This window comes from Hemitrygon akajei, chromosome 12 (genome assembly GCF_048418815.1).
Source record: "Hemitrygon akajei chromosome 12, sHemAka1.3, whole genome shotgun sequence".
Lineage (NCBI taxonomy): Eukaryota > Metazoa > Chordata > Chondrichthyes > Myliobatiformes > Dasyatidae > Hemitrygon > Hemitrygon akajei.
In genome coordinates this window covers 90,879,111-90,903,595 of record NC_133135.1, presented here as the reverse complement: position 1 = coordinate 90,903,595, position 24,485 = coordinate 90,879,111, and the positions used below count along the sequence as shown (strand labels likewise).

The 24,485-nt window shown below is 41.3% G+C and overlaps 2 protein-coding genes across 3 annotated transcripts in view; one reads left to right on the top strand and one right to left on the bottom strand.

The window, feature by feature from the left end:
* The window catches only part of klhl20 (kelch-like family member 20), an 85,227-nt gene extending 69,540 nt beyond the window's left edge, over positions 1-15,687 (top strand). For both annotated transcript variants that reach the window (XM_073063670.1, XM_073063669.1), the window contains 2 exons: positions 2,134-2,240; positions 11,615-15,687. In XM_073063670.1, coding sequence (XP_072919771.1) covers positions 2,134-2,240; positions 11,615-11,699 — 192 coding nt within the window. In that variant the 3' untranslated portion in view covers positions 11,700-15,687. The remainder of the gene's footprint in view (positions 1-2,133; positions 2,241-11,614) is intronic.
* The window catches only part of cenpl (centromere protein L), a 29,450-nt gene continuing 17,545 nt past the window's right edge, over positions 12,581-24,485 (bottom strand). Inside the window, exons 4-5 of the mRNA XM_073063671.1 lie at positions 22,008-22,544; positions 12,581-16,683 (exon numbers count right to left, since the gene is read on the bottom strand). Coding sequence (XP_072919772.1) covers positions 16,582-16,683; positions 22,008-22,544 — 639 coding nt within the window. The 3' untranslated portion in view covers positions 12,581-16,581. The remainder of the gene's footprint in view (positions 16,684-22,007; positions 22,545-24,485) is intronic.

Sequence of the window (24,485 nt, the reverse complement as noted above, 5' to 3'; positions counted from 1 at the left end):
GTGCAGTAGTGTTCTATGGTAAAAGAAAATTGCAGCTTAGAGGGAACAGTGCCTAACAGAGGATTGAAGACTTTGTTGATTTTAACCGGCATGCAGGGCACAGATTTAGAAGACAATACAGATGGGAAGTTATAATTTTTAATTATTTTAATTTCTTACGTATCCCGTAACTGGATTACTTACCAGCAAAGATAGAGAGGTCCGCTGAAGTCTGATGGTACCATTTTTTAAACCGTTTTTATTTATAAAGGGGCACAAAAAGAAGGTTAATACAAACATGCAGATACCATAAGTCGTCAATACTCAATCTAAAGTGCAGGTATAGTAATGATCAATCAGAAATAAGCTCTATCGTTGTCTAGGGGATAATATCTTGTCCATTTGGAAAAAGATAACAGTCATTCAAAAAGTCGACAGGCTTCAGCCTTCTGGGAACCGCTGAGTTTCCCGTGTTGGAGAGAGAGAGAGAGAGAGAGAGATTGGTGAGAAAAGGATCACTTGCCCAGGTCCTTACGAAGCAAAGCGGTGGAATCAGGAGAGCAGGTTTTCCTGTTGTTAGTTAAAAGCGATTGTCCGTGATTCCAGCCACAGACTCCCGACTCGGAATCTAACGCATGTGGCTTCCTTCAAAATGGCTTCCCGCTACGACGGGATCGCTATCGTGTCTCCTTGGTGCGTCTGAAGGGGTCGTACCCCCCAGTCCCTCCTTTATACTTCCTCACGGGATTGCCGGTGTCAATCTCTCTCTCAACCAGCCCACTTTACCCGAGGGCTTTACACGTGGTCTTCATGAGACAATAGTCAGAGTCGCTTTATTCTGCTTCCCGGGGGAACGTGGTCTTCAGCACGTCTCCCTCTCTCTCCCATTTCCTGTGTCTATTCAGCACGTCTCTCTCCCTCTTGGGTCATTGACCTCCCCCCCCTTTCACTAGGGCTCTTGCGATTCTCGCAAAGAAGGGGGCTGGTATCATAACAAATTCTTTAAATCTTTTTTATTTATTTACTTCTAAAACTTAAATGTCTCAGTGTCAGACATTGAGGTTACTGAAGTCACTGATGGTTTTGACAGAAGACAAAAGACGACACTCACTTCAGCTCATGATGTCAGTGCCAACCATAAACCTAAATTAAACTGTTTATCTCCATTCCCTGCACATACAGTATAAGTATTGGTCTAAATGCTTCTTGCACTCCTGTTGTGTCAACTTCCACCACTACCCCTGGCAGTCCATTCAGGTACTGTTAATACTCAGCAGGTTAGGAAGTGTCTGTGGAAAGAGAAATTGTTATTGTTTCAGTTCAATGCTGTTTTATCAAATTGGAGAAGTGGAGGAAACTTGCATGGGTTAGAAAGAATGCATAGAATTAAATGAATGATAGGGTGCAGACCAAAGTTGCCTTGGTGACAATACTTTAAAAACTGTCCAGTTAATAAATGAACAAAGTCATTTTATTTATTAAAAAAAACAAAAGGACATAGTGGACCTGTAAGATGCAGAACCAGGCAGTTCCTGGAAACTTGTGCCAGTGTTTGGGTGAAAGGAAAGGGAAATGCTGGATCAGACAGCATTTGTGTGATGGAAAAACTGAGTTACGGTTGCAGGTAAATGACCTTGGAACTGGTCAATTTAATCCTTTACAATCATGAAAGGGAGGTTATTTGAAATTATTGAACTTTGAATCCAGAGTCCGAAGGGCAGCCAGTTGCCTCGGCAGAAGATAAAATGATCTTCTTCAAACTTGTATTGACTTCAGTAGAGCAGCCCAAAATGTTGACTATACTCTTTTCCATAGATGCTGCCTGGCCTGCTGAGTTACTCCAGCATTTTGTGTGTTACCATTTCTTTTCGCTAATTTACATACCAATGCATCCAAGGTCAATACAATTTTGTCTGGCTAATAATGGGTTAATATTAGTGCATTTTTATAAACTCATAAAATTTTGCAATGTCAAAACTGATAAAACAAAATTTTTAGTGGTAAATATATTTGAAATATTTTCCTAAAGTATGTAAATTTTACATTGATTCATTTGGATCTCTTTTCGTGAAAGTGTTTAGTTTACATTGTGCAAATGGTGCATCTTTATAAAGGAAGAACATATCAATCTGATTATTTTTTTCTTTTTCGTAGGTTGGCCTTGCAGTTGTTAATGGACAGCTGATGGCAGTGGGTGGGTTTGATGGTACAACTTACTTGAAAACCATTGAAGTTTATGATCCAGATGCAAATACGTGGAGGTGAGCACAAATGGAATTTATGTTAAAACAGAGTTAATGCCCCCCCCCCCCCCAATCTGGTTGGAGTATATTCTTATGTGTATTCGGTGTAGGATGAAGACAGTTGCACCATAAAATGTAAATCCAGTCTGCACCACTTTTTCCTGCAGGCATTATTGAAGTGGAAATTAGAGCTCTTCATAAGATTATTTCATGCACCTACAGGTAGCAGGGCCCATGGGCACCACATGCAGTATTTTAATTTTATGAGTAAATATTGATGGGCGAAAGAGCATGGCAAATTATATTACTTGTGTCTTCAATTAATGTGGCACTTTAAAAAAACTACTTCTCCAACCCGTTTTTTAAAATTTCTTGTATAACATTTCTTCTCACTACCCATCTCACCCCCCCCCCCCCACCTTTGTCTTTCCCCACCATCTCAATTTCTGTCAGTGATCAGCAAATCTAGAAAGATCTGTAAAGCACTATACCACAGGTTTGGAATTGGACTATTGAAGTATAATTTCAGTATTGAATGTAGAAACTTTAATTGACTTTTTAGAGCAGTGTGGTTGAGCCCACTAGGAGATCATATATTCGGGATTGGGTGTTGTGTAATGAACTGTATTTGATAAGGGAGCTTAAGGTAAAGGAACCCTCAGGAGACAGTGATCATATTCTGATATAATTCACCTTGCAGTTTGAGAGGGAGAAGTTAAAGTCAGATGTATCAGTATCATAAATTATAGAGACATGAGAGAGGAGCTGGCCAAAGTTGATTGGAAGGGGACACTAGCAGGGATGACAGTGGAGCAGCAATGCCTGGAGTTTCTGGGAGCAATTCAGAAAGCGCAGGGTAGATGCATCCCAAAGAAGAAGTAGTATTCTAAAGGGAGGATGATACAACCTGGTGACTGACAATGGAAGTCAAACCCAACAGAAAAGCAAAAGAGATGGCATATAATAGAGCTAAAATTAGTAGGAGGTTAGAGGATTGGGAAGCTTTTAAAAGCCAACAGAAGGCAAGTGAAAAAGCTATATGGGGGAAAATATGAAATATAAAGGTAGCCAACAATCTCAAAGAGTATACCGAAGATAATATATAAAAAGAGAGGTGTGAGTAAATATTGGACCACTGGAAAATGATGTTGGAGAGGTAGTAATGGGAGACAAGGAAATGATGAATAAACTGAAGAAATATTTTGCGTCACTCTTCACTGTGGAGGGCACTCAAACTCAAGCGGTAAGTTTGAGTGTTGGGGGCAGAGGTGACTGCAGTTGCTATTATAAGGGAGAAGGTGCTTGGTAAACTGAAAGGTCTGAAGATAGATAAGTCACCTGGGCAGGAATCTGAAAGAACTAGCTGAAGAAATTGTGGTGGAATTAGTAATGTTCTTTCAAGAATCAATAGATTCTGGCATGGTTCCAGAGGACTGGGAAGTTGCAAATGTCACTCTACTCTTCAAAAGGGAAGGAGGCAGAAGAAAGGAAATTATAGGCCAGTTAGCCTTACCTCAGTGGTTGGAAAGAAGTTGTAGTCAATTGTTAACGACAAATCTGTTGGAATTGAGGAAGTAGCAGTTTGGATAGACAAAGGAGAATCAGTGGATTCATGTGTTTGGATTTTACGAAGGCTTTTGACAAGATGCCGCACATGAGGCTGCTCAACAAGCTAGGAGCCCATGGTATTACAGGAAAGATACAAGCATGGATAGAACATTGGCTGATTGGTAGGAGGCAAAGAGGGCCTATAAAGAGAGGCTTTTCTGATTGGCTGCCAGTGACTATTTTAACCCTTCCTTTTAATTATTACTTGTTTCCCAATGCAAGAATACACAGTACTATGGAGAATAAAGCAACAGCTTTTTATTTAGTAGCTCGCTACTAGAGAGCCCTCCTTAGGCACGCACAGGAGCCCGTTCTGGAGGTCTCTCTCTAAAGCCCAGAGATACAGAGTTTTTATATCATTTCTTGTCACATACACAGGAAACACTTTTTTAGCTACCCCCCCATAATCACATGCCCAGCAACAGTGATATTTCGAGGCACAGACCACTTGTTCACCTTAAAAGGCAATCAAATTCAGACAACCGTGACAATATGCGCCATGAGATGGTTTCTCACTTTCCAACCGTCAGTTTGGCATATTTGTAGACGGTATAATTTTAGATTATCACATCCTGCAGGTGCAAAAGCCAGTACGTGTCTTCCCGTCTAATTTTTACATGACAGCAGAACAAACTAGCCCGTTTACCATCTCATTCCCTCCTTTTATCACTTCATGATGACACAATTAAATTGGGGCTGAAAATGGTGCTGCTAATTTGGTAGCGAAAGCCTGGCAGCAAGTGTTTAGACAGGTCAACAGTATACAATACACAATGATAATCACGACAAGAATAACTAACCCATGCAGGAGATAAGAGCCCCATGATCTCCCTAGCAACCAGCTGAGCCATTCTTCTCCTCCTGAGGACCCTTGCCTAAAACTACCCAACTGCTCCGGAATCTCTAGAATTGCGTGAGAGACATTATAGGACTCATCCCTGATGAGTGATGCACTTATCCCCAATTATGGCACACACCCTTCCTTGCTGGGCTAACTGGTAGTCCACAGCATGTCAGGTCTGCAGAGTGTAAAGCCGAAGTTCTGCCTTTTCTCAGTTGATTGCCTCCAGGCCCACCATTGTGCTGTTCCCCAATGCCGTCAGCCCACAGACGAGGTAGTTTCGATTCCTGGCAGCTGTGGCCCCTGCAGATCCCCCGAAGGAGAACATGCTGAGCCAGCCATAGCCTACTGCTAATCCCAGTGTGGTCGGGTCCTTATAATCAGCACAAAATTTTTTACTGATGGATCGAGCCACCATTCGTCGTTGAATATAAGCTTCCTGTGGGCAAGGAACAGTGAGAGGGCTGATCGTTTCAACTGCAAATAGTGGGGGCAGAACATTGGTAGCAGTAGTGTAGGTTCCGTTAAAGAGGAACACATATCCACTGTTTGCCTGGTAGCATGTGGAACTATCAGAAAATATTTTCTGATACCAGGTATTTTCAGAGCGTTATATTGGGATGAAAGCCAGTGACGTTGTCCCTCTAGAAATGTGGGTCCCATTACAATGACCACATATTTCCCTTTGGGTAGGGAAATACACCTTTCTCGAGTACGGGTACATGAAAACTTCTCTCTTTTTATTCCGCAATCATGATTCAGACACTGCTTTTCAATGCAGGGAATGTTCTTAGGGACTTTGACAATTACACACTCCCATCCTAACCCTCGGAAACAGAAAGGGTAGCTTTGGGTGCCTCTACAGCTAGGGTTAGTGACCCAAGTTCCCTTCTCCCAATCGTCATTTTGTTGCTTTCGTGCCTTTAGCCAGGACCGAGTTCCCCAACACTTGGATCGCCAATTCTCAGAGCTCCACCCTAAGGTACTGTTCAAACTTTCCACACACCATCCAATAGTCGCTCTTGTACACCTTCCCTTGTCACCTTTACACTCTCTGCCTGACCTAACCTCTTCCACTAACTTCTTCTGATTCCTTTCAGATGGGTTAGCCATGAATAGTGCCTCCACAGATTGAGCCAAGGGGTAACATACAGTTCTATTACCATATAATCGCATTTGCGTTTCATAAAAGAGATTAGTTTCCAAAGTATCTGTTAGTACAAACATAAAGAGTCCAAATCCAACAACAATCACTTCCTCCGGCGACCATCTCTTATAATCGCTCAGGTGAATCCAACAGTCGTGACCTTGTACTTTTACTGCTGATGGCGTTTGGAGAAGGATCTGAAAAGGTCCTTTCCACCAGGGTCCAAACCTGGGGTGTTCCCAATCCCTTATCAGTACCGAATCTCCAATTTTCAAATCCAGCCACTCCGCTTCTGGTTTTTCATGTGGTTTAAATGCCTCCTGCACCTGAGAATGAAGAAACTTTGGAGACGATGTTAACTGCCTTCATCCCCCATAATTTTAAGGTCAACTTGGGTGGGAGGCTGAGTATTGGTGTCCCATGGGGTCCTACCAGGACGTCCATAAATAATTTCAGCTGCTGATACTCCAGCAGTGGATTGGGAAGTAATCCTTGTATGATACAAAGGTAACAGAAGAACCTTCAGCCAGTTCAGTCCGGTTTTGGACGTTAACTTAGCCAGCTTATTTTTCAGGGTGCCATTAGCCCGTTCCACTACTCCTGCAGCCTTTGGGTGATATGCACAGTGGAATCGCTGTTCAATATGCAGTACCTCACATAGCTCTTTATTTATTTTTTCCACAAAATGAGGACCATTGTCCGAACTTATCTGTCTGGGTACCCTGAATCTCTGTAAGTAACAACCTTACCACCGTGGAAGCTTTATTGTTGGTGGTTGGAAAGGCTTCTATCATGCTACTAAACACATCTACAATCACTAAACAATACCTATAACAGTGTACACGCGGTAGTTCAATAAAATGGCTGACAAGGGAAATTAGGGATAGTATCAAGTCCAAAGAAGAAACATATAAATTAGCAAAAAAAAGCGGCACACCTGAGGACTGGGAGAAATTCAGAGACCAGCAGAGGAGGACAAAGGGCTTAATTAGGAAAGGGAAAAAAGATTATGAGAGAAAGCTGGCAGGGAACATAAAAACTGACTGTAAAAGCTTTTACAGATACGTGAAAAGAAAAAGATTGGTCAAGACAGATGTAGGTCCTTTACAGGTGAATTGATCATAGGGAACAAAGACATGGCAGACCAATTGAATAACTACTTTGGTTCTGTCTTCACTAAGGAGGACATAAATAATCTTCCGGAAATAGTAAGGGACCGAGGGTCTAGTGAGATGGAGGAACTGAGGGAAATGCATGTTAGTAGGGAAGTGGTGTTAGGTAAATTGAAGCGATTAAAGGCAGATAAATCCCCAGGGCCAGATGGTCTGCATCCCAGAGTGCTTAAGGAAGTAGCCCAAGAAATAGTGGATGCATTAGTGATAATTTTTCCAAACTCCTTAGATTCTGGATTAGTTCCTGAGGATTGGAGGGTGGCTAATGTAACCCCACTTTTTAAAAAAGGGAGAGAGAAACCGGGGAATTATAGACCGGTTAGTCTGACATCGGTGGTGGGGAAAATGCTCGAGTCGGTTATCAAAGATGTGATAACAGTACATTTGGAAAGAGGTGAAATCATCGGACAAAGTCAGCATGGATTTGTGAAAGGAAAATCATGTCTGACGAATCTTATAGAATTTTTTGAAGATGTAACTAGTAGAGTGGATAGGGGAGAGCCAGTGGATGTGGTATATTTAGATTTTCAAAAGGCTTTTGACAAGGTCCCACACAGGAGATTAGTGTGCAAACTTAAAGCACATGGTATTGGGGGTATGGTATTGATGTGGATAGAGAATTGGTTGGCAGACAGGAAGCAAAGAGTGGGAGTAAACGGGACCTTTTCAGAATGACAGACAGTGACTAGTGGGGAACCACAAGGCTCAGTGCTGGGACCCCAGTTGTTTACAAAATATATTAATGATTTAGACGAGGGAATTAAATGCAGCATCTCCAAGTTTGCAGATGACACGAAGCTGGGTGGCGATGTTAGCTGTGAGGAGGATGCTAACAGGATGCAGGGTGACTTGGATAGGTTAGGTGAGTGGGCAAATTCATGGCAGATGCAATTTAATGTGGATAAATGTGACGTTATCCACTTTGGTTGCAAAAACAGGAAAACAGATTATTATCTGAACAGTGGCCGATTAGGAAAAGGGGAGATGCAATGAGACCTGGGTGTCATTGTACACCAGTCATTGAAGGTGGGCATGCAGGTACAGCAGGCGGTGAAAAAGGCAAATGGTATGTTGTCATTCATAGCAAAAGGATTTGAGTACAGGAGCAGGGAGGTTCTACTGCAGTTGTACAAGGCCTTGGTGAGACCGCACCTACAGTATTGTGTGCAGTTTTGGTCCCCTAATCTGAGGAAAGACATTCTTGCCATAGAGGGAGTACAAAGAAGGTTCACCAGTTTGATTCCTGGGATGGCAGGACTTTCGTATGAAGAAAGACTGGGTTGACTAGGCTTATACTCACTGGAATTTAGAAGATTGAGGGGGGATCTTATTGAAACGTATAAACTTCTAAAGGGATTGGACAGGCTAGATGCAGGAAGATTGTTTCCGATGTTGGGGAAGTCCAGAACGAGGGGACACAGTTTAAGGATAAAGGGGAAGCCTTTTAGGATCGAGATGAGGAAAAACTTCTTCACACAGAGAGTGGTGAATCTGTGGAATTCTCTGCCACAGGAGACAGTTGAGGCCGGTTCATTGGCTATATTTAAGAGGAAGTTAGATATGGCCCTTGTGGCTAAAGTGATCAGGGGGTATGGAGAGAAAGCAGGTACAGGGTTCTGAGTTGGATGATCAGCCATGATCATACTGATTGGCGGTACAGGCTCGAAGGGCCAAATGGCCTACTCCTGCACCTATTTTCTATGTTTCTAAAATCAAGCTGAATGTATTCAAAAGGACCATTTGGCAAGGGGGGTTTTCCTGGGGCACATTTTACTCCTTTTCCCGCGTTTGTTCGCATATCAGACATGATCGTTTTTTCTCTTGTGCTGCCTCTTCCAATCCAGGGTGCCACCAGGTGCGTAATAAGATCTTACTTATTCCCTCCTTGCCAAGGTGTGTATCAATGCAGGCAATCAATAAGCATCGGTAACAAAGCATCAGGTATACAAACTTGGCCAACTGGAGTGAGCCAGAGGCCCTTGGACGCAGAGCGCAAACACCCATGCTTCTTCCAGATTAGTTTTTCTGAATGGGGCGTCCCCCTGTAGTTGTTGTACAGTGTCCATGTCTGGAATACCCTTCGTCGTTGTGGTCGGCCTGCAGGCCAAGGCCAGTTTCTCTCCCATGGAGACAATATAAATGGCAGTTTGTGCCGCCAATTTGGCTGCCCTATCCGCCTGATCTTGGACTCCTGGCTGGCTCGCCAAATTGTTAAACCCTCCTTTTAATTTGTACTTGTTATCCGATGCAGGAATACACAGTACTACGGAGGATAAAGCAACAGCTTTTTATTTAGTAGCTCGCTACCAGAGAGCCCCACTTAGGCACGCACAGGAGCCCGTTCCGGGAGGTCTCTCTCTAAAGCCCAGAGATAGAGTTTTTACATCATTTTTTGTCACGTATGCAGGAAACACTTTTTTAGCTACCCCCTCATAATCATGTGCCCCGCCACAGTGGTATTTCGAGGCACAGACCACTTGTTCACCTTAAAAGGCAATCAAATTCAGACGACCGTGACAGTGTGCGCCAGGAGATGGTTCTCACTTTCCAACCATCAGTTCCACATATTTGTAGAGTGTATAATTTTAGATTATCACACCCTGCAGGTGCAAAAGCCAGCAGTGTGTACATGGCTTGCCATCTAATTTTTACATGTCAGCAAAACGAACTAGCCCCTTTACCATCTCAACTAGTGGTATTTTGCAGGGGTTGGTTTTGGGACCACTTCTTTTCACGTTGTATATCTGATTTGGATGATCGAATTGATGGCGTTGTGGCCAAGTTTGTGGACGATATGAAGAAAGGTGGAAGGGCAGACATGTGTTGAAAAAGCAGGGAGGCTGCAGAAGGATTTTGACAGATTAGGAGAATGGACAGAGAAGTGGCAGATGGATTACAGTGTAGTGAAGTGTATGGTCATGCACTTTGGTAGAAGGAATAAAAGCATAGATTACAGTCGGCCCTCCTTATCCACGGGTTCTGCATGTGCGGATTCAGCCAACTGTGGATCGGGAAAACCTGGGAAGTTCTCTCTCCAGCACTCGTTGTTTGAGTGTGTACAGACTTTTTTTCTTGTCATTATTCCCTAAACAATACAGTATAACAACTATTTACATAGCATTTACATTGTATTAGGTATTATAAGTCATCTAGAGATGATTTAAAGTACAGGCAGTCTTTAAGTCGGATTTGTACATAATTCAGAACAGGTACATCTGGTATTATTTAGCGTCAGTTAGTCAAACGTTTGTCTTAGTATATAGTGTATATTTTACCTTTCTATGCATATATAACACTTAAGAAACGTATGTATTTCCATAATTAAACCACTGTGTTGCTTAGTAATAATTGTAGCTTTCATCAGGGCAGGGCCTTTCATATGCTCCATTATTCTCACTTTATCCTTTAAAATTATTCTGATCATCGACCGACGGCATTTCACCTCTCTCCAATTGCTTTATTATTTCCACTTTATTTTCAATTGTGGTTGTTTTCCGTCAACGGAACAGAAACACTTGAGGATTCAGCAGCAGCCGTGGGTAGCGGGTCCTAAAGTCCACCGCACTGTGACATGTTAAATAAGGGACTTGAGCATCTGCAGGGGTCCCAGAACCAATAAGGCAGATAGAGGGCCAACTGTACTTCCTCAATAGGGAGAGAATTCAAAAACCTGATATGCAAAAGGATTTGGAAGTCCTTGTGCAGGATTCCCTAAAGTTTAATTTGCAGGTTGAGTTGATGCTGAGGAAGGCAAATGCAACATTAGCATTCATTTTGAAAGGACCAGAATAGAAAAGCAAGGATGTAATGCTGAGGCTTCATAAGACACTAGTGAGGCCTCACTTTGAGAATTGTAAGCAGTTTTAGGCCCCTTATTTAAGAAAGGATGTGCTGACATTGGAGAGGGTTCAGGAGAATGATTCCAGGAATGAAAAGCTTATGATATGAGGAGTGATTAATGCCTCTCGGCCATTGCTCACTAGAATATAGAATGAGGGGGATCTCATTGAAACTTATTGAATGTTGAAAGGCCTAGAATAGTGGATGTAGAGAGTATATTTCCTATGATGGGGGAGTCTAGGACCAGAAGGCGCAACCTCAGAATAGAGGAGCATCCATTTACAATGGTGATGAGGAGGAATTTCTTTTGCCAGAAGGTGGTGAATCTGTGGGATTTGCCTCAAGCGCTGTGTAGTTTATTGGTCATATTTAAGCTAGAGGTTGATAGGTTCTTGATTTGTCATGGTGTGAAAGGTTACGGGGAGAAGGCAGGACAGTGAGGTTAAGAGGGAAATGTATTAGCCATGTGAAATGGCAGAGCAGTTTCAATGGGCTGAATAGCCTAATCCTGCTCCCATCTCTTATGGTCTTAATTTGAGTGGCATGATTTCATGTATTGTTCTACGTTAAACTATGCTCCATTTATACACATGCAGTATGTTCATCTAGGTCTATGACTGCCATTTACTAATTTATTAATAATTTTACACATAAACCATTGTGCAATTATATTTTGCAAGTTGAATTTTATTTGTGTAAACATGCAGAAGTTAAAGTTGTTAATTGTTTTTGTTTACTTCTTTTTCCTTATCCCTATCTTTTGATCCCACCCCACAAAAAACAGGTTGTATGGAGGTATGAATTATCGCAGACTGGGCGGTGGAGTGGGTGTTATCAAAATGACACACTGTGAATCCCACATATGGTAAACCATAAAGTCTGGTATCCTTGCTGCTATTGGATGCTGTAATTGTTTAGGAAAGCACACGTTCATTCTGGTGTTCAGTAGAATCTGGCCACTGATCAAAATAAGAGATATTCAAAGCTCCACGTGGTGATGGAAAAAGACTTCTATGTTGGTCCAATGAACAGTTCTAATGATATTACAGATTGATGCCTGTAGAAGTTTTTTTTGTGTGGGCAAGACTTCTCATTCAGAACAGTTGGGAGCACCTCAAAAATGGGCAGAATAGAAAAGTTGCACAACTGTAACTTGGCTGGTAAGGATGTAATCAACTCTTTAATCTTCATTTTTCAAGGATATTGAAATGAAAATATTTGTTGGTTCGCATCATTTGGAGATGATTGACTATCAACATGTGGAAATAACTTTATTTCTTTCTAATTGAACAATTCCACGGACTTAAGGAAAGAAATATTTATGTCATGTTAAGTTGGGGCAAATGGAAACTCAGTTGTCCCACTATGGAAACATGACTTAAAGCCACCCATCGCTACTTTTTTTCCCTGATGCTTAATAAATTTTGTGTTTCGTATGGTGATAGTATTCTTTTATTCAAGATACATGAGCAGTAACACAGTTCTTAATTCTCTGAAATATAACAAAACTGGAATCCTCTTAAGGGCATTGTGTTCATGAGAAAGTGGACAAGTTTTTTCTGTAATTGTAAGTGCACAGTGTGATAATGCATATCACGTAAGTTGAGTATAATGTTGTCATGACTAAATATGCATGGTTCTTCCTCCTGGAAGCCTAAAACATTTGCAAACGATTTTTCTCATGATAAGCATACCCCTTTAGGGTCAATTTGAGATACTCTAGAAAAGTTAAGTAAATCTTAACACAGTATTTTCTGCCATCAGATTTCATTTGAGTTTTACTGATAATTATACATTTCACATGGCACATTTCTATAGCTTTAGATGAATAATAAGTGCTAACAGACTTTTAAAAAACAAAAACTGCACTGTTTTATGACTACAGTGGGTGCAAACAATATAATGAGTCTTCTGCTGAATGGCATCTAGTTTAAGGCTTCACAGATCAATCATTAGATTATCTCCAGCTGTGTTGAAAAAATGACCAGGTGTTTTTTTAACTAATAATCATTGAGAAGGTAGATAGTTTGGACATTTAACCTTAATTCATTGAATTGATTTTGTCTGTAATATTTTTCTTCGCTGGAAAAAAAAACACATCACAGATACCAACCAGGGATTTTCTTTTCAGGCTTGTGTCACTATGTATGGTATAAGAAAGCTTAAGAAGATGTAAAATATTGACAAAAGTATGTAAATTTCAATGGTAATTTCTTGGTTCTCCCATCCTCAGTGTAATTGGAACAGTGGAAATTGTGGAGAGAGACATTACATATTTTCCAGCTGTTTTTTTAAAAATTAGATCTTCATTTTTTTTCTCTTGCTGCTTTGAGAAAGAGCACAGTACCACCACATTATGCAATAATTGCATTTATAGCATTGGATAAAAACATGTTTCATACAATTAATTGATTACTTTGAAGGTCAGTAACTGTAATGCTAATAGTTCTAAAGCAGCAACCACAGTAATAAGCTGAGTAATAGTTCAATTTCTTTTCTCAATAATATTTGATAGGCAGGTCACTGAACAAGATACACTAGGATGGGGTGATGGATTTGATATACAGGTTTACTCAGCATCCATCTCTAAAGATGGATGCTGCTTTGCCTCTTATTCACATCATTTACCCTAGACACTAATGTCATGGGTGGAATTTGTATTAAGTTATCATGACCAAAACAAGCTTTTGGGTGCACAGTATTTTTCACTAAATGACATTTCATTAATGGGATTGGATTAAAACATCCACAATTTGATTCCATTGTATTTTATGTAGAAAATCCTATAACACCCACTTTTCTTATTTGTGCAATATCTCATCATTTATTGGTTTCAATTAATTACTGCACATTTGTAGGATTAATTCCTGCAGCACTCTGAAAATTTATGCAAATAATCAGTGGGAGTGTTTATGATTGTCTTTTTTTTGTGTTCTCATTTTTACTGATGTATTTAAACTGTCTTCAGTACTTTCATTCGAGTTCCAGGAGTGCTTTTTGTGAATTGGTGCAGATGAAATGTCTTCCTCCTTCCACAGAATTTTTACCCTGTGTCTGTTCTAAAGTTGATCAAATCATTGTCACTCTAGTTAAAGCCAACCTCCTGATGTTTTGCATTTCTCTCCTGACATATAGTTCTAATTTTGCACATCCATTTAAAGCACCGAGAAAATGCCGTTAACTTGGCATCAATTGAAGCATCCATTGTAGTAACTGACCTGTATTCCAAACAGCTCCTTCAGATTCCATCATGTATCTGCATAATGGAAGTAAAATATGATGGCCAGTTAACCTAACAATCTGCACATCCTTGGGATATAGGAGGAATAATATGCACCCAGAGAATACCAAGCTGTCATAAAGCAATGGTTTAAGCTATACAACAGAGGAGGTCAAGGATTGAACACAGGCTGATACATTTGAGGCAGTGCCACCCCATTGCTATGTTCATTAGTACTGTGTTTTATACTTTATAAGGACTGGAAAAAAAACTATGTGGCACTTCTACCATCTTGGGATGTTCAAAAGTGCTTTTAGTGAATGTAATTCCCACTGTTATTCAGGAAGCACAATAGGCCTGCTTGGGTACAGTGAGGTCCCAGATAATCAGTAATTTGATAGTGTTCAGATAATCTGGTTTAGTATTATTGGTTGTAAGATGATAGCCAGAAAACTGAGAGGAAACTTCTGCTGCTTATACTGATGATCACTATATTTTGTGACAAAATATAATTGTAACAATCCCTGTAAGAACTAAGTTTCAATTGTAAAAATAAAATCATAAAGAATTAATGAAGCACTCTAATTAAGCAGCCTGGATGATTTTTCATTTGTCTTAATATATAGCCCTTTTAAAAAAAAAAACCTAATGTATAGTGGATGGTACTTGTATTTGCCAATGAAGCTCAGGAGAGTTACAGTATGTCATCCACAAGCATGTGATCTAAACTACTGTAATCTTTTAGTAACCAGGTTTTAAACTTAATTTACTGTATTTTTGCTCTTTTATCAGTTTATTTTTAAGCTGGATGCCACAAAGTCTTCCCCTCCCCCCCCCAGAATCATGATTCTGTACTATTCGCAGGGTTTTTGCATACATGTGTGCTTTTCTCACTACAGCAGCCAGTCCTAGAGCATGCATACATGCACCTTTACTGGAGTGGTTAGTGCAGTGTTGAATTAAATTTCATAACTATTCTTAATTTTTTATGTTGAAAGACTTCATCAAATTGATACATTAATGTTAACATCCTCTCTCCCTATTAACTTTAAAAGTAGTTCATGTCGCTTCCACAAAAATTGAAGGACTGTAATCTTCTTTCCCTATCTTATTGCTTAAAAGACTACCTCTATATTTTGGGTTTATATCTATTCATTTATGTGGAGTAAATTACAGTAGTTGTGGTACTTAATTACAATGGGTAACATAAACATCTACAGATCTGATAAACTGAAAATATTGTACAGGTCAAGTACTCAGAATGTGATTGAAGGGTTATTTCATGATTTAATAAATTATTTTACCTTTTAACAGGTGTTTTTACAAGTTATATCAGATTTGTTCCCTGTTAATTTAATGCTTTGCTTTCCTTTTAAACTCAAATTAAAGAAGACCTGTACTTATTTTTACCACAGATCCATTTTTAAAAGAAAAGCACTACTTGGAAATAAACAAAATTGGCAGTTGTCCACATTTTGTCAAGTTCCAGAAGAGTATGAGCATTAGATTTCAGTTGTTGGCAATTGCATCTCCTCCAGGTGCTAATTTCAGCAGTGCTATTTTATGACTTTTGTAAGCAGTTATGAAATGTTACGTGCACTTTCCACAAATAAACTGTAAATTTTTTGGTACAACAATGGTCTGAGCCTGTGTTGTCTTCTTTGCAAATAAAGCTAATGCATTTTAAATTTTTTTTTGTTTTTCTTAAGTTACATTTGTCTATTTGACATGAACAGTTTTATCGTGTTATACTATCCAGTAATATGGTAAACCAGATAGTGAAGTAGAAAGGCAGTGCATAGCTGAAGCATTTTTATGTAGCAGTTGTGTTGAATACTTTGAATGTAGATATAGGTGGGGGAGTAATGTTAAGCACAGGTCATTTGAAAGAATGGGTCAGAAATGATAAATCCAAAGGTTACACAACTAAGGCTACTATTACTTATTAAAGTGATATAGGGATTTCAAAGAATTGTTGTTGCTTATTATAATTGTGCTTTCTGTAGAGTGAATAAATCAACTTAAGGTACTAATACTTTATTAATGTTAACAGCTTTAGATTTGTTGTATAGTAAGTTACGGCATTATAGACATGGTGTTTGAAACTGGGTTTTCCCCATAGAGCAACTTAAAATTGACATTAAAATATTTGTAATAATTTTATATCTTTTGCCAGTCATGATAACATACAAATGAAAAATTAGTTTTTAAAATTTGCTCAACAGATACTACTTCTGAAAGCATTAAGATGTGAAAGCAGTTTAAGGTTCTGTGCAATACAAATTGCAAAACAGGAGATGGTCCCTCTAGTAAAAAGAGTGTATTTTTATTCTGCCCAAGAATTTAAAAAATCACAGGTTTCTTAGAGGGGGAAAAAGCACACAAGTCAAATGTTTTGGTAGCTCTGTATATGTTCGTCCGTTTTCTCCTTCCTATCAGTCATGTCACGCAGCCCAGTAACTGGTTCTTTTCAGAAGAAAAATATCAATCTTCTGTTGTGGTTGAGGAGCAAGTTCATGATCCAGTCAAATTTAATCCATAGTACTGCAGAGACGAGGTTGATACTGTATCTGATGAAAAGCCAGCTCAGTTAGGAATGGCAGCACGTGGTCTATATGCTTGCTGTTGAACAACTGGAGGGGGTAAAAATTAGCACTAGATAAACCAAGTAATTCCATTGCTCACACCAAGATTTGTAAACACTTTCTTAAAACATGATTATTCTGTTTCCACCATTCCATTTTTCCCACCCAGATTATTATGACCTAATTTTCAGATTCAACAGTGAAACTCTGAAAGTACGCAAGCAAAAATTTACTCCAGATACCCCATTCAATCCACAATGCACATCCTTTGGTTCTTAAACATTTTAATTCTCTCCTGCTCCCTGTGACACCTTTATATTCTGCACCTTCTCTGTTGGATTCAGAGTCAAACCAGGCAGCACAGAAGTACTATGGTTGACTCGGCTTCAGGAAATGACTTGTGTGTATAGCAGGCTAATCAGCATGGATCTTAGCAGAAGATTCTCATTCTCTCTCTCTCTCTCTCTAGAAAAAAGCTTGCTGTTCTAATGAGTATATTCAACATTTTAAATCAGTTTGCTGATGCTGTTCAAAATATTTTTGTACATTTTTTATTAGAACAGCATTTCTCAGCTTCCTTTTCAAACACAAGGCTTCAATAAATGCACACTTTCTTAGGGTCCTTGCACAATAAGTTGGAAAAGTGTGTATGGAACCGGGGGAAATAGAGGTATTTAATGAAGACTTCGCTTCAGCATTCACTACGGAAAAGGACCTTGGCGATTGTAGGGATGACTTGCAGTGGACTGAAAAGCTTGAGAACGTAGATATTAAGAAAGAGGATGTGCAGGAGCTTTTGGAAAGCATCAAGTTGGATAAGTCACTAGGACCAGACGGGATGTACCCCAGGTTACTGTGGGAAGCGAGGGAGGAGATTGCTGAGCCTCTGGCAATGATCTTTGCATCATCAGTGGGGACGGGAGAGGTTCTGGAGGATTGTGGATGTTGTTCCCTTATTCAAGAAAGAGTGTAGGGATAGCCCAGGAAATTATAGGCCTGTGAATCTCACTTCAGTGGTTGGTAAGTTGATGGCGAGATCCTGAGAGGCAGAATTTATGAACATTTGGAGAGGCAGAATATGATTAGGAATAGTCTGCATAGCTTTGTCAAAGGCAGGTTGTGCCTTACGAGCCTATTGAATTTTTTGAGGATGTGACTAACCCATTGATGAAGGTAGAGCCGTAGATGTAGTGTACATGGATTTTAGCAAGTCATTTGATAAGGTACCCCATGCAAAGTTTATTGAGAAAGTAAGGAGGCATGGGATCAAAGGGTACATAGCTTGTGGATCCAGAGCTGGCTTGCCCACAGAAGGCAAAGAATGGTTGTACAGGGGTGTTAGGGTTAATGTTAGGGTTAATTCGAGACTGCCATTACAGGTCAGGAGTGGCTCACGTAATGCGAGGGAGGGGGGAAGCGAAACTGGGGACTCCGCTACACCGAAACTACTAGTGTCACGCGATTCAGTAAACAAAAGAAACAGGTAACTCGTGCGTGTATGGCGTCGGGCCAATAAGATGGACACAAGTGCCCGATATTACCTAATATGTAGCGGGGGGGTTGTGCTGGGGGGAAAAGGGATATAAATAAGAGCAGATTGTAAGGGGAGGTCGGAACGCGCCTTCTCCAGCGACTCCGTCGATTCGCTGTGCCAGTTACGAATTCTGCAATAAACCTAAGTTTTGTAATATTCCGGTGTTGGTTGTCTCTCTTCCTAAACGAACACAGGGCAGAATTTCAAGCCCAACATTTGGTGACCCCGACGTGGGGAGGGAGAGACAACACAGGCTGGCGGGTCCGACAGCAGACAACTTGCGGCCGCAAGCTCGACTAAGGTCAGGAAGTGCCTGTTATATCGAAGACTTCCACTAGATAGTTAAATCACTGAGTTAGATCTTGTCTGCTGACGGATCCTCACCAACCCCAAATTACCCTGGGAGAGATCATTCCCGGTGCAGAATCGTGACTGGTAAGTACTAACTCTTATCTGTTTTTAGGAAGATCCTCCGCCCGTGGAAAAGTCTTCTGAGTGAGGGTACCCGCCGCCCACGAAGGGCATAAAAGTCTCAGGAGTGAGGAGGAGAAGAGAAAAGTGTCGCGGTACACCGTAGTACACAGGGATACTGACGGCGCCTACCTTAGACTGGTTGTTAAGAGGAGAAATCTCCCACGCGAAGGTCAGGTTTTGAAAGGCGACCGTCCCACATTTGATCCTCTCTGTGTACTAGGGAGCCATGGAGCACTTCAATTTCGAGTTACCGAAACTCAGACATTTGTGTGTTGAGTAACAGAGTATGAGAGTTTTTAGAAATATGGTAAAATTGATAACTGCGAGTTCAATAATCTAACAGTGAGTAGCCGCAGGGGTCGGACACCATCAAGGTAGGAGTGGAAGTGTTCCTCCGAGGCCCGGGGAAGCTCACCTGGAACGGAAAACGGTGGCATGGTCCATACCCTGTCACCGAGGTCTCCAACAGGGCATTAAAAGGTAAGAAGGGAGGGGGACAATAACTGGCATCATTTTCTACTGGCTAAATAAGACCTCTGGCAAGTGGGGAGCGTTTCTGGGACAGTCGGCTCTAGGACTGTCTATTTCAATTGCTATCTTTATTACGTGTGGTTGTAGTTGCGGGACTATAGATCGAGCCTTGACCGGAAAGGATGGACCTCCACCGGCGTACCAGGCACCCTTGTTCCCGGTGGAAGGGGAGGACACGGCCCTCCCGGAAAGCGGACGCGCTATGGGAGGACACGGACTGAAATGGACCATGGCAAGGGGGGGATTGTGAATTTGTTCTTGAATAAGTTTTCTGAAATGTTGCATGCTACTTGTAAAAATTGCGGATGTTTAGGGAACCCCTACCCATATTTTGTGACCCTAGGTCGGACAAATCAGGATAAGCAAATAGGGAGGACACGCCAAAGAGTGCCGGGGGACGCTCACCACCCTGCCTGATCCCGGCAGCCGCGGAAAAGCTTGTAAGGGATGTGGCCTCTGGGAGGCCAAGGGAGGGAGTGTTAGGGTTAATGTTAGGGTTAATTCCAGACTGCCATTACAGGTCAGGAGTGGCTCACGTAATGCGAGGGAGGGGGGAAGCGAAACTGGGGACTCCGCTACACCGAAACTACTAGTGTCACGCGATTCAGTAAACAAAAGAAACAGGTAACTCGTGCGTGTATGGCGTCGGGCCAATAAGATGGACACAAGTGCCCGATATTACCTAATATGTAGCGGGGGGGGGGGGGTTGTGCTGGGGGGAAAAGGGATATAAATAAGAGCAGATTGTAAGGGGAGGTCGGAACGCGCCTTCTCCAGCGACTCCGTCGATTCGCTGTGCCAGTTACGAATTCTGCAATAAACCCAAGTTTTGTAATATTGTTGTAAAAGTGTTGGTTGTCTCTCTTCCTAAACGAACACAGGGCAGAATTTCAAGCCCAACAGGGGTCATATTCTGCATGGAGGCCAATGTCCAGTGGTGTGCCTCAGGGATCTGTTCTGGGACCCCTTCTCTTTGTGATTTATATAAATGACCAGGATGAGGAAGTGGAGGGTGAAGGGTTGGGTTAGTAAATTTGCTGATGACACAAAGGTTGGGTGTGTTGTGGATAGTGTGGAGGGCTGTCAGAGGTTACAACAGGATATTGATAGGATGCGAAACTGGGCTGAGAAGTGGCAGATGGAGATCAACCCAGATAAGTGTGAGGTGGTTCATTTTGGTAGGTCAAATATGATGGCAGAATATAGTATTAATGGTAAGACTCTTGGCAGTGTGGAGGATCAGAGGGATCTTGGGGTCCGAATCCATAGGACGCTCAAAGCTGTTACGCAGGTTGACTCTGTGGTTAAGAAGGCATATGGTGCACTGGCCTTCATCAATCGTGGGATTGAGTTTAAGAGCCGGGAGGTAATATTGCAGCTATATAGGACCCTGGTCAGACCCTACTTGGAGTACTGTGCTCAGTTCTGGTCGCCACACTCCAGGAAGGATGTTGAAGCCATAGAAAGGGTGCAGAGGAGATTTACAAGGATGTTGCCTGGATTGGGGAGCATGCCTTATGAGAATGGGTTGAGTGAACTTGGCCTTTTCTCCTTGGAGTGACGGAGGATGAGAGGTGACCTGATAGAGGTGTACAAGATAATGAGAGGCATTGATCGTGTGGATAGTCAGAGGCTTTTCCCCAGGGCTGAATTGGCTAGCACTAGAGGGCATTTAGCGTGCTTGGAAGTAGGTACAGAGGAGATGTCAGGGGTAAGTTGTTTTTTTTAAAAACGCAGAGTGGCGAGTACGTGGAATGGGCTGCTGGCGGCAGTAGTGGAGGCGGAAACGATAGGGTCTTTTAAGAGACTCCTGGATGGCTACATGGAGCATAGAAAAATAGAGAGCTATGGGTAAAGCCTAGGTAGTTCTAAGGTAGGGACATGTTCGGCACAGCTTTGTGTGCCGAAGGGCCTGTATTGTGCTGTATGTTTTCTGTGTTTCAAAGGGGCAAACATCTCCACTATACAAATTTATATTAAGGTTGCATTTTTACAACTACTGCTGCTGACAAAATAGGTGTAGAAACCCTAGAGGTGGTGCTTAGTAGAGAACCCACTTGCTTTCTATAGCACAGAAACACAATTTATCTAAGAATAGTAATCATTATATATCCTAGTTAAAATTGTTATCAGGGATCCTAAAGAGATGTTACATACATTAATTATATAAGGGTTTATAATTAAAAAAACAAGGATATAATTAAGTTTTAAATATGGCCTTAGGAAGCCATGAATTTTCTCAAGCAGCAAACAAACTTTCATTGATGGATTAAAATAGCATTGATCCCAACATTACCCAGTATAAAAGTTGTATACCATTTCATGGTGTTGTCAACCAAGAATTGGTCATTAAGCAACTTGAGTAAATTTTCCCTCTTTATCAAGTAGGCCAATAAGCATAAATACATAACCAAGCTAGCCGAGATGAATGGATAGCTCGTACATGACTACAATTCAGTATTTATGCAGTATTCCTATTTTGCAGCAATGGCAACATGAAAAACATTTCTACAATGCTAACTTTCCACTCTTGGATCAGAAACCAATAGCTGCAAAATCTATAGATATTCCCCAGTCAGAACATACTGCAGAAATTTATCTGAATGCAGTCTCCAGATTCTTTCAGCTCCTAGAGCTGTACACTACTGAAAACAGAATAACTATGATTTCATGTAAATTAAGATAACCTTTTAATTCACAACTCACTTTCCCTTGCCCATCTCCACACTATCTCCTCAAATCCAGATTATACATACACAAGATTCTCCTCAATATACTGTAGTTAATGCTGTACAAGTTACATTTTAAAATCAAAGTGTTAACTGTTCCTCACCTTTAATTTTCCATCACAGTGAGCAGATGCTACACCTGTTGTTACCTTTACTAGGCGTGTAGCTGCAAGCCGCACCCCAAAATGCCTGTAGAAATGTGAATGAAGGCTGCTCATGAATAAATCCACTTCTTCTATGGTGATTTCATCCTCATCTCCATGGATACTTTCCCACAATGCCTTAGCATCCTCTGGGTGAATACTCAGTGAAATGGTCAATTGGACAGGGGGCACAGACCATTCTAGTTCCATTACACGATGGATACAGTCAGAAAAACAATTGGCCCACATGGCAGCCATCCAGGTCAAGTTCTCAGAACTGATGGGGAACGCACTGATGTAACAGTCAAAAGTTTTCTGCAACCATTCCCCAACAATAGCTGTTACTGTTTCAGGGCCATTGGCAAAAAGCAAGGGCAAACAGGTGAATTCCACAGGGAGAGATGCCAAGAAGCCCAGATCTCCATCAACACAGCATAGCCACCCAGACCAGACCACTTTCTCATCAGATGATTGTTGGACTGGAGTCTTTGATGTTATCTGTCATGAAGCAGAAAAACACTCAAGTTCAGGTATTAATTTTTTCCCTTTGTCCATCCTCCTAGAAAATTCTGTACAAGACTCATTCTAAAATAATTTGGTCAGTGGTCATTCCATATGTACAGAAATACACAATGCTTGAACAATATGTAACTTAATTCTTCTAAAGAGAAGTGGAGCCTTGTTATCTCTAGGGATGCAGAAGCCAACAGTTTTATCCTATCCAGTGGGGATAATAATAATAGAATGATGAATGTCTGGCTGATGAACTGTAGTAGAGGGAAAGGTTTCAAATTCTGGATCATTGGGATCTCTTCAAGGGAAACTATATCCTGTACAAAGAGGTGGAGAACCTGAGGGGAACCAATATGATTGCAGACAGGTTTTCTAGAGCTGTTGGGGAGGATTTAAATTAGTTTGGCAGTGGAACGGAAACCAAAGTCATGGACCCGGGAATAGTCAGGCCACAGAGTATTGTCAAAAGTTTTGGGCCCCATATCTCAGAAAGGATGTGTTGTCATTGGAGAGGCGCCAGAGGAGGTTCACAAGGACGATTCTGGGAATGAAGGGGTTAACATGAGCGTTTGGCAGCTTTGGGCCTGTACTCACTGGAATTTAGAAAAATTGGTGGGGATTTCATTGAAACCTACCAAATGTTGAAAGGATTACATAGGGTGGATGGGGGAAGGATGTTTCCCGTGGTGGGGGTATCCAGAACTAAAAAGCACAACCTCAAAACTAGGGGCAACCTTGTAGAACAGAAGTAAGGAGAACTTATTTTAGCCAGAGAATAGTGAATCTGTGGAATGCTCTGTCACAGACTACAGTGGAGGCCACGGCAGTGGGTATATTTGAGGTGGAAGTCGGCAGTTTCCTGATTGGTCAGGGCAAAGGATATGGCGAGAAGGTAGGTGTATGTGGTTAAGTGGGATCTGGGATTAGCAATGATAGAATGGTGGAGTAGATTCAATGGGCTGAAAGGCCTAATTCTGCTGCTATGTCTTATGGACACTGGGTTGATGCAGTGTGTAGAGACTGAGGAAGGATAGGCAATGGATAGGACATAATGGCAGTCAGTTGGATGGGTTGAAATGTGTCCATTTTAATGCAAGAAACATCATGAACAAGGACATTTGGGCCATTAGAAACATGGTCATCATAAGGGCAGGAATGGCTGCTTGATGTACCAGAATTTAGATGTTTCAAAAGGCACAGGGTTGGAGGTAAGGAAGTGGCATTATTAATCATGGAGTGTCTCACAGCTGCAGAAAAGGAGCAATCATTCTATAGGGAATATTCTACAGACACCCCACTCCCATAGCAGGAGACACTGAGGAGATTGGGAGACAGATTTTGGAAAGATGCAAAAATAACAGGGTCGTTGTTATGGATGACTTCAACTTCCCCATTATTCTCAGTGTAAAAGAGTTAGATGGGCCAGAATTGATTGTGTGTACAGGAAAGAATCTGGTCAGGTGATCGATTTGTCTAAAATTTGTATCCATTGAGAGTGACCAAAAGTCCCTGACCTTTATCATAACCTTGAACAAGAATAGGAGCAGACTGTATGGGAAAGTATTTAATTGGGGGTGGGGGGGAAATTATGATGCTATTGGATACAAATTTGGAAGTATAAATTGGGAATTTGTGTACTCAGGAAAATAAACAACCAAAATGTGGAGGTTGTTTAGGGAGCACCTGGATAGATTTGTCCTGTTGAGGCAGGGAAATAATGGTAGGGTGAAAGGACCATGGTTGACAAGATATGTGGTACATACATTCAGTGGCTACTTTATTAGGCACACCTGCTCACTAGTTCAAACATCAGAACAGCCAATCATGTGGCAGCAACTCAATACATAAAAGAATGCAGACATGGTCAAGAGATGCAGTTGTTGTTCACATCAACCAACAGAATGTGATCAAAGTGACTTTGTCCAG